The following is an 11208-nucleotide window of genomic DNA, read 5'->3' as shown; positions in this document are numbered from 1 at the left end:
GCAACTAATATTTCTGTTGCCACTTCCGGGTTTCATTTCATTTTTTCTTTTTATTTCTTTTGTTTTTAACGTTATATAAGGGAGGGGGGCGTACGAATCTTGCGCCCCCCTCTGGATCCACCACTGACATATTACGCTTGTGGCAAAATGCTTCTGTACGACAGACCTCAACATCACTGTATGTCTCCTTGCTGTTCTGGTAATGATGTTACCAATCACTCAAATATACACCAAAAGGGAAATATCATGAACATTTTCTGATTGTCTTTGAAAGTTTATAAAAAGCATATCGCATGCACTGTAGTTATGTGATCATGATCAGTGACAGTTAGGTAGACAGTACAGCTGTTTTTTATTGCTGTTGTTAACTTTTTCATCTTAAATGCTTCAGCACATTTTAGGCATTACCTTCTCAAGAGTAAAATTCTGTCCATGCTTGTGGCTCACACAGACAAAATAATGCTTCCTGATTTTTCACATGCACTTATTTTAAAAATGTCACTGTCTTCATATCATTGAGGCAGCAGAGACATAAAGAACATATTGCCCATGTAAGTGAAAATACACTACCGGTACTCAGCTTAACAGCTGTTTGCAAGTACAAGTACCTGTACAAAAGAGTGTCTTTGCCTTGAGAATACCTTATTATCACATAGGCACCCACACACAACACACATACAAACACACACAAACTTTTCTCTGAACATACTGTACTGTGCAGTTCATGCACATAACAATCATCATTTGTACACATGGAAAAGATACTTGAGCAAACCTCAAATGAGACCAAAGAGACTGGCCATAAAATGACACAAGAAATGAAAAAAGATAATTTGTCCATGAGGTATTTCCAGTACATGTTAAAGGGATCATATAGTTTTCGTTAAGACCTAATATTAGGTTTCTAACATTTTTGGTGAGATAATGAGAAACCTCTTATGAAATAGGAAAGAGCATGTTAAAGTCTATGGGGAATTCAACATTTATTTGATGAAAATTGGTTTTGAAATGGTTGAGATAACCAAAAAAGAGCGATTCTGATCAAGTGTGGGACGCACACTTTATTACAATATTTTGCTTTGTTTCACTTTGTTTTTGGATGTTGCAGTCATTCCAAACCCGATTTTCATCAAATAAACTTTTAATTCCTCTTAAAATGGCATGCACTGTACTATATCACAAGTGTTTTCTTGGTATCTCGCAAAAAGTTAAAAGCCCAGTTCTCATCTCCACCAATACTGTACCATCCCTTTAAAGGGACTGTACAGTACTGGTTGAGGTAGGGATTCCTGTTTTAAACATTCCTAAGTGAGATAATGAAAAGCCTCTTATGAAATATGAAAGAGCATGTAGTTTTTAGAAGGATTCAACGTTTATTTGATGAAAATTGGTTTTCAAATGGCTGAGATATCCAAAAAAGTGCTAATAATAAAAGACGACATGCCCCAACTTTATTAGTATCTCTTTGTTTCACCTTGTTTTTGGATATCTCAGCCATTTCAAAACCGATTTTCGTCGAATAAACTTTTGATACCCCTTAGAACCGAATGCTCTTTGACATCTCATAGAGTGGTTTCTGAATATCTCACAAAACGTTAAAAGCTAAATCGTCACCTCGACCAGAACTGTACACACCCTTTAACATTACTTAACAAAGAGGCAAGCTTCTGTTTGTAATTGTAGGCCATTATTCAAAATGAAAGACTTTTCCTCAACCTGATGTGTAGATACAGCAAACAGACACATAACAAATAACATCTATAACGATTTAATCTGTACAGTGCCTTTTGAATGAATACTTTACCATTTAGGTTAAGAATCTTCCCCAGAATATCAGCACAATTATGCTAACGTTGATTTTGTTTGAATTGAATAGATGTGAACAATTTTCATCTTAAAGAGATGGTTTTGTTTTGGTTGAGATGGGCTTCAGGTTTCCAATTTCTAAGAGAAAATGAGAAACCTCTTATGAAATTTGAAAAAGCATATAATTCTAGGAGGATTCAAAGTTTATTTGATGAAAGTCAGTTTTGAAATGGCTATGATGTAAAAAACAAGGCCCTAATAAAAGGTGGGACCCAAATTTCATTTAAACCACTGTTTTATTTTCTTTTTCGATATCTTAGTCATTTCAAAACTCATTTCCATCACAGATACATATATCCTTGGAATTCCGTGCATCTTCTTTTATTTCATTAGTTCACAAAAGTTATAATCTGAACATCCCACCTCAACCTAAACTATACCATCCCTTTAAACAGAAAGGCTGTGGGGAAAATGTCCATTAATTCTTGACAGCAAAACAATTCAACACTAATTCAAGTGACCAAGTTTTCAAGATTTCACTTCTTTGAATCATTATGCATGTACACTGCACCAGAATTCATGGTACACATTAACCCCATTATCTTTTGTTTAGACAATGATTGCCAGAAATAGTTGATTAATTGTTAATGGTTCATACACATCTATAACAAAAAATATAAAATTGATACATAGCACAATCAGAATTGGCTTTAAGGTATACATCTGATCCAAATCACATGAGTAAAGTTCATTACATCCACTCCTGTGTGCTGTAGACAGTAATCTTATCACAGCACATCTAAAGCTATCTTTGAAAATTCCTACATTTTTCAGTATCTAATCAATGAAGCACTATGTTGGAGACAGAAAGTACATACCACTGATTAATTCCCATGGTATCAAAAACATCTATTTCATTTCCAATTCTCTCTCTACAGACTTACAGTGTATGTTAACCCAATACTGTATGGCACAATAAAAGACACTCCTCCGCTGAATGGCAAACATGCCTGAACATCTACATTGCAAGCAGTGAAGAATATTCCCTTACAAAACATGAATAGCCACATGATGCTATGTATAAAGGAAAGTCTGAAGGAGAGGAAAACGGGAATGTTTGCACCATGTCAACCTCAAATCTAAAGGGACATCACTTCTTGCTGACCCTCCTACTACCCTGCCTCCTCCCATTTCCTCTGGGAGCTGCTTTGGTCTTCCCTTTTCTCCCAGGTGTGACAGGTGCCGCTGCTCTGGCTGCTCGTCCTCTGCTTGCTTTCTTCCTATCATCCACTGTTTCCTGCACACAGTTTTGATTGTCCAGCACTGATTTTTTTGCCCTCTTGCTTGACCTTGCAGGCGCCCTCTTTGTCTTCCCATCACCAGTCTCATCTGTTGCTCCCACATCATTTTTCTTTGCAGCTGGTTGCGTCGTCGTCTTCTTCTTCTTACTCTTTGATGACAGTAGTTGCTTTGCAGCCGGTTTCTTTGAGGATGTCTTTGGCGTCTTAGAGGCAGCTGACTTCTTGGCTGTAGCTCTGGCAGCAGTCTTTGGAGCACCTTTGCTTTTCTTTCCCTTCTTTGCATCACCTGCTGCTGTGGGTGACTCCTCTTTCGCTTTCTTCACCTAAGTGAAACCATTACAAATAATTTGAGGTCAATATCTTAACAAACCATCTACTCGACATGTCCTCGGGAAAAAAACACATTTATGCTGAACAATGAACTGTCTCATAACTTTCTTACTGGTCTTGCCATTAACACCCTTCCATTTACAAAGTCATCAAAGCTAAATCATTACAAGTCCTACAAGTCTATAATAATCTGTTGCAAAGTATATAAATAATTTCCTTGATTTCATGTTACAAAAGGAATTTTCCTATAAATTATTGTCTTAGCATATGTGGGAGACTTGCATTTTCATTCTAATGCCATCAATTGATCAAAATTTTGTTAGTTCAATGGAATTTCCTATCTCCTCAAATATGAGAAACTTTAAACATATAATTAACTACATGTACTTCACTTCTTGTACCAGATTAATGAACCAGCCACTGGTTTGGCTTTTTGACTAAATTTCTATGTATGACAGTCTTCTTGAACATTGAGCAAGTCTCCTCTTTAGCCCTCTTGATGCTTCAGATGGGTTGTGATAGGGTAACAAGCTTTCTTTCTTTACCTTTTCACTACTTTCCTCATCTCCAGCACCTTTCTCTTGCTTCCTCTTCTTTGGACTTCGTGGCTTACGAGACTTTTCATCTAGCGAGAAATCATGTGCAGAGCAGTTGGTGTTATATCCAGGCATATCACGAGTACTGTAAAAGCTGTTGTTTCTGCATACAAATGTTTTTCGCATTTGAGGTTACAGACACCTTTGCAACATATTTTCCTGGTTTTACACCAAGGCTATCATTATACCATAGCATATGGTGATGTTTTTGTCCATTTTTAAATACAAAGTGTACATGGCCAAACAATGATTTGTGAAATTCACAGAAATTAAAGCGTAGCAAAAATAACACCTTTTACAGTAGTTGTTACTTTCCAATGATGGCAAATCTTGACAGATATCAAATGAATTTTTCACATCCTTTCTCAAGGGTAATGGCACATATACATGTATGACAGCAGAACATAGACATGGACGCAGTTATACAAGCCACAATTTATAGGGACTCATTAAGTGTTACTACAAGGAATTAACCTGGGGGAGCATTTAGCGGGAAAAAAAATGTGAATGAAGATTCAGGACATCATGTAAGCAGCATCCTCCTTCTGATTTGAAAGACAGCTGGTATTACTGGAAAAATGTTTTTACACACCGCAGGTTTACATTCAGAAGCAGTATACATGATCTTTTTCAGAAACATAGCTGGTACAAGCGTGTGCATCATACAATTTGAGTTTCTGTTCACTTCAGTCTTCAATTAAGAAGTATTCTACCGGTACCGAAAAACATTCTGCAAATGTATCATCTTCACAATGACAACTTATGCAGAAGTTGTGTAATTGAACATCTATTGAACAGTTACAGTTTACAATGGCTGGGGAGCAATTCAACGTTTTTCACTTTTTCAGAAAGAACACTGTCACAAAATTCAACCAGGTTCAACTTTTCTAGCTGCATAGTTTTCTGCACCTCTATACTGAACTCTAATATCATCCTCTAGCAAAATTTATGGAACTGTACCAAATAAATGAAGGGCTATAAATATTTGAGCCACATTTAGTTCCAACACTTTGCATAACAAACAATTACTGTATGATAACTGCAGACATGAACCCTTGCAGCTTACCTTTTGGCACCATTGGTCCTGGTGGACCAGAGAACCAAATTGTACGCTTGTTGTGGTCCACTAAGGTCTTCATGCCATCTTGGTAGTAGCATCTCAGCCATTTCATGAAATCAGAGTAGTCTGATGCCTTGCCATCAGCTGTGTATCCTCCAGCCCCTGTTGTCATAGAAACACAAATAGCAAGAATTTTAACCTTGCGTGTTTTGCCATCTTGTGGTGAATATTAAAGGACAAGTTCACTTTCATGTAGACATGTGGGTTGAGTGAATGAAGCCATATTAGTAAAGCACATCAGTGAGAGTTTGAGCAAAATCGGACAATCCGTTAAAAAGTTATTCATGAATTTTTGAAGTTTCTGCTCAGTCACGGCTGGATGAAAAGACTACTATAGCTTGTGATGTCACATGAGTGCAACGATATAAAGAAAGAATAAAGAAAATTCAACATATTTTCATTTTTCTCGCATAACAAAAAGAATACTCGACTTCTCTCTTTCAGGAGGCAGGAGGAATAATATTACCCTTATCATACGTCAGTAGCAAGTCGAAGAAATGTCCACTTTATTCAAAAAGTAAAGTTTTGTGAAATTCTCTTTTTATTTTCCTTATATAGTTGTACGCATGTGACATCATACACTGTAGTAGTCTTCTCTTCCAGCAGTGACTGCGCAGATATTTAAAATATTCGTAGCTTTTGAACGGATTGTCCAATTTTCATCAAACTTTCGCTGATGTGTTCTACTAATATTGCTGCATTCTCTCAATCCGAATGTATATGAAGGTGGACTTGTCATTTAAGCTTGATGTTGGCTGATTACTGTGTAATGCCCACCTGGAAGGTTTGATTTTCTCATGTGAGTGACATCCCTTTAATACCTTCAGTCATTTTGGACTATTTCTAAACAAGTGTGACTTCTCAAAAACTTGCCTCCTTCCTGAAAGAGATGAATTCAATCAGCTGTTTTCCCAAATGGATCTCACTTCTCATTAAGTGAAGAATGTCTGATATTGTTCCTTGACACATTAAGTGTACATGCATAAAATCATGTCTTTGACATAACTTGGAAGAAACTCTGTCGAGATCTACACTGGTTTTCAAATACCTGTTGAGGTCATCTCACTAAGACATCGTATGTAGTAGTGAAACCTACTTGGTCTTTAGTAGCCACAGGGGGGTAGGGGTAGGACAAAATACCATGTAGCAGATGATTTCCTCTGCCTAGGAAGCTATAAGGCAATATTTTTTTTTCTTTTTTTTTTGGGGGGGGGGGTAATGACTGGCATATTGTCATGTCTTGGATAAGAAATGATACATAAAAATGTAGAGCCAGTTATCTACATCAATTAATTCTTCTAAAAAAAAATCAAATCAGACAAACAAAATGTAGAGGTCCATACTACAAATATTACTGTAAAATGAGGAATGTTCTCGTATTCTCGCATTTTAATTTTGCGAATTTTGCGAGAGCCAAGATTCACAAAATTAAAATGCATGCAAAAGCTCTTGTATGTTGACACTATGTGCATTGAATGCCAGAGGCACTTTGCAAAAATTTCATGCCGTGAAAAAGGCTGTCGGCTCCAATTAAAGAAAATTTCATGCCGCAAAAATATTGTGTTTTACAGTACTTCGAGTGCCATGTTTATGATAATTCTTTTACACATCCTCAAGTATTTGCTGCTCTTTTCCTGCACTAGTGGAGTATGAAATACTCTTTGGGTTACATCTACTTTCAACCGCACTCTCTTTGTATCCTGGATCCAAGGCAACACTGTGTGCTTCAATGGCATATTACCATTTTGGTGCCATTCATCACTCTTTTTTTTTTGTAAGTTAATCTCTAAAATCAAACTGAACAACTGCATACACATGACTGGAAAATATCCAGCCCAACTAAGCATTGTGCATCAACAGAGAGGGAGCATGGGCATTAACCTGTTGAGCACGGTTTGATTTTGCTACAACACGCATTACCCATAGACACCCGCCCGAGTATACTCCGGACTCATCCTCAACGGGTTAAAGCTTTCAAAACTACCTTTTAATGATTCTAGCACACACAAGCTACAAGCAAGTAAAGCCCTATAAGTGCAGTGCAGATGTATGAGCTCCCTTTCCAAAGCAGAATCTCCCATTAAGAGCTAATGCCTGCAACCTGTTCGTACCTATAGAAATCACTTCCAGGGGTACTGTGTGGCACAGGTGGAGGAGATCTCCCCCTCCTCCATTACGCACCGCTCCTTTTCCTCCTTTCATCGGCTTGACATCGGGTGGCTCCTCATTCAGGCCTTCCAGCACCGTCCTCGCCTTCTCAAATGGTGGAATTTGGAGCCTTCGAGGGGGTCAAGGAAATGGTCCTTTAAAATCACATAAGTTATCTGGTTGCCAACATCTTACTCTTTACAATCTGAGAGATTACACATCAAAATCATGGAAATTCCACAGCACTCTGACTGAGATACTCCTATATCACTGACAACATTTCAATAGGCACTAATAATTCATTCTAATATTTTTTTTTTTGCTTTTATACAGCAAGACAATTAGGAGGAACAGATGTTCTGTACAGGTAGTTTATTTAACTTCTTGCTCTTTTTCAGAAAGCCTCAGTACCGGTACTGCAGAATCAGGGGAAACTGGCAGGTCTCATGAACATGAACACCAATTCAATACTGTACAGATTTGCATTACTTCACAGCTAAAGTGTGTGTCTATCTATCTATCTCTGTCTGTGTGTGTTTATTCATACACTTGCAAATACAGACATATAAACACACACACACACACAGTATGCCAGTCTTTAGAAAACACACAATAATCCACTTGTTGACCCAGGGCTGTTATCCCACAGATATCGAGGATCAAATTCAGGTTTCAATATTTTGCAATAATCAAGGAATAATGCAGCTGCATTGGAGCATACAATGATCGAGTGATTGCACACATAAGTTGTATGACAGTAACAAGAGATAGTCAATTGTCATACTACAGTGAATGAGGGAAAATTTCTATACACAGACACTTCAGTTTACTAAATTTTCTGTGCACATAACTTATTTCCACAAGAGACAGTTGGACGAAGATCATTTAAAACCTTGCGAACACGATAGCTGATCAGGGAAAGTACCATGTACTTCAACTCGTAGATCAAATTGCAATATCATTACATACCAGTATTATAAATGCAGACTTCAACTAGTACAGGCACTGTAACATGCTCCATTTATCCTGCTGATTCCTACACAATGCATCATATGCATACTAATGTGTGAATGCTAATAGTACATATATGCAATTCTTGATGACTAAAATACGCGTAAGTGTAATAAGTGTAATTTGCCAACATATCTCAGGAAAAAAACACAGCTCATGGTTATTATTTGTTTTCATTGTCTTTATTTTTCTGTCTTTACTTCTTAAAATTATCTAAAATCATTGAGAAGTGCTGACAGCATTGACAGCCAGATTTACCTGTATAGTATTTCTGCTCTCAGGTAGTTTCCAATTCCATTGAAGTACTTCTGGTTGAGCAGCGTTTCACAGATGGGATGATTGAAGGCAGCATCACTCAAACTGTTCACAACATTTGACCTGCCAAGAAATAATGCAAAGGGCACAGCATGGTGGCATAGGTTACTGAGTATTTCTCTGACCTCGAATCATGACCTCAAGTCAAACTCTCTTCATGTTAACATCTTCATTAGTTTGAGTACCCTATGATATAATATGAGAGAACCAAGTACGTTTGGGTAGACTATAGCACAGCCTACCACAGGAACTACCAATACCAGCAGCAGACGTCTGCTTCTGTACAGCCTCTCCTCATGTTTCATGAATATTTAGAGACATTACCTGGCTTGTGGAGTGACAGGGTGACTGTACATGATTTTGGGCACCAAGATGGAGTGTATGCACGTACTTGCCCACTAAGAGCTCTTGAACAAAAGACACTATAAAAAAGTGTTTTTAAACACCAGAGGAAATGCCACACAAAGGCCATATTGTCAGAAATGATATGTCTATCATTGCAATTACAGTAGTGTGTCATTACCAATGAACCAGCAGCACTACAAATTAAGTTAAAGCAGTCCTGAGCTGTCCTTCTTCTGTGAAGGTACAATCTGTATACCCTCCTTCCATTCTGGAGACTAATATTTGCAGATATCAGTTTTTTCTTCTTTTCTTTTCTTTTTTAATATTTAGTGTTTGACGACATCAAGATCTCAACAGGAATCTAGCTTTTTACAAGAGAAGTTAAGGGGATTCTTTTACGTGCATGGCACAGTGTATCGATACACACAAGACTCACAAAGATCTCTTCTGAAAGACTGTGGACATTGAGAAGTATAGAGCCTTGCCAAAATGCATACACTAATAATTTACTAATAGAGCCTGCTTGCTTGAGTAAGTTAGGCCTACATTGTACAACATAATATTGAGCGAAATAATTCTGCATCTGGAAATTATCAAGAGATGAGTCTATTTTTCCATCGACAAGCTTATTTTGGGGAACCAGCACAATTCATCACAATTCAATCTCCATTTCATGCACAAAATGTGTTAAGTGCAGTCTTTTGTTTTTCCCAACAGGTAAGTATAATCTACCATGAGAGCACACCCATTATTACAAAATGAGTTAATCTACAATACCGGTACATATCATATCAGTGATTATCACAGTTGAGGGGAAGATATCTGGTATAAAAGAAATTAATACATAAAGAAAAGGGATTCTCAAAGGGAAATACTTTTCTTCAAACTATAACCATGATAAAGCAGTATCCTTTGCTAATTGGCTTTGGTTATGAAAACCTGAATTCAGATACAACGGTACATTATTCCATTCTACCACGACTTAACCAGTAAATTTCCACTCGCATTCAATTGCTCTCAAATCTCCCTCTCTCTCTAAAAAATAAAAAAAAAAATATTATGCAGCAGTCAGCCGGGGTGCGCTGTACAGTCATTTTCTCAATAAATCCTCACTCCTCAAATCCTGAATTTTACCTGAAGTCACGATACTCGAACATCGGGTCAGGTCCACGTTCTTTAGACCAGTCTACATCCACCTCCCATCGGCCAAACCTTCGAACATCCACGTAACTCAGCACCATCGAGGGTTTGTCGTCCGCTGTGTAGAATTTCAGGTGTGCATGTTTGTGAATCGTGTCCGGAGTCGTGAACTGGAAATTGCCCGACATTCCAAACCGGAATAAAATCTTCATGAACTTCGGAACAGTCAGCTTCTCCTTGCCTTTGATCTGTTTCTTGTCATCATTACCTGGCTTCTTGTCAGTTTTGGAGCTCGCGCCATTTTTGCTGGCATCATCGGTGAGTATCAGCATCATCTCTTTCCCACGGGAAACTGCCCCGATGGAGTACGCCGAGCTGTCGAACTCAACGTCGCAGCTTTTGTGTACTGGATTCTTGACTATTTTCCCTCCAAATATGCGGCCTGCACAATTCGCAGTCACAAATTTGCTTGCAAGATGCAATTCCGGACCCTCTGGCATGATTGCGACTTCTGAAATCAGTTCGAAGAATGATTTCTAAGCAAGAGGATGCCTTAAATACCACTTGAAATATGAATGATTAGAGGCAGTCTGAGTGCCATCGGGCACAGCACCAAACCACGTGTGAGTGAAGTTTGTGTAATAAACAGATTTTACATAACATATGGTAGTCTTACATACAGCCTTATGGTCACCTAATTACTTGTGTGCACCTTCAACAAGACCTATAGAAAATCACATTCGTTAAGATTATAACATTAGAGTCAAATAATTGACATATATAACTTTACATAATTGAAATGGATGAACATTCAAATATCGCAGTTATTAGAAAATGTAGAAAAACGATTTCTCTTTGCACGCACTAACCTCAATTGGTCTTGAAGAGAGATCAATTATCGAGGTACGTGAAAAGAGAGGGATTCGACGAGCGAGATCGTCTGTCTCTTGATGATCAACACGCACGTGTTCAACTGTGTAGGAAGCTCGCCCCTGCATGGCATGGCTGGCAACCGCAAAATCTAGCGTTACAAGATCTTTCGGTGTAGCATGTTAGAACCACAGCTTCCGGGGAGCAATGCGAGAATGTCCACTCC

General features: G+C 38.0%; 1 protein-coding gene across 1 annotated transcript; it reads right to left on the bottom strand.

Annotated features, from left to right (window-relative positions):
• Positions 1 to 2956: 2956 nt before the first annotated feature.
• LOC139710421 (endonuclease 8-like 1) lies at positions 2957 to 10612 on the bottom strand. Its single transcript, XM_071622338.1, has 6 exons — positions 10107 to 10612; positions 8571 to 8690; positions 7265 to 7431; positions 5100 to 5255; positions 3941 to 4062; positions 2957 to 3430 (listed from the first exon to the last, which is right to left on the bottom strand). The coding sequence occupies exons 1-6, from the start codon at positions 10610 to 10612 to the stop codon at positions 2957 to 2959; spliced, it is 1545 nt and encodes a 514-aa protein (XP_071478439.1).
• Positions 10613 to 11208: the final 596 nt, after the last annotated feature.

This window comes from Diadema antillarum, unplaced genomic scaffold (assembly GCF_040938485.1).
Source record: "Diadema antillarum isolate AM-2024a unplaced genomic scaffold, OU_Dant_1.0 seq00001531_RagTag, whole genome shotgun sequence".
Classification (NCBI taxonomy): Eukaryota; Metazoa; Echinodermata; class Echinoidea; order Diadematoida; family Diadematidae; genus Diadema; species Diadema antillarum.
Note: the sequence above shows the minus strand (reverse complement) of the source record. Positions and strands in the feature narration are given on the sequence as shown.

Coding starts and splice junctions, on each gene's coding strand:
- LOC139710421 (XM_071622338.1), bottom strand. CDS start 10,612: ATGCCAGAGGGTCCGGAATTGCATCTTGCAAGCAAATTTGTGACTGCG. Junction 8,691..10,106: donor TTCGAGTATCGTGACTTCAG/GTAAAATTCAGG, acceptor ATTTCTTGGCAG/GTCAAATGTTGTGAACAGTT. Junction 3,431..3,940: donor CCTATCACAACCCATCTGAA/GCATCAAGAGGG, acceptor GGTTTCACTTAG/GTGAAGAAAGCGAAAGAGGA.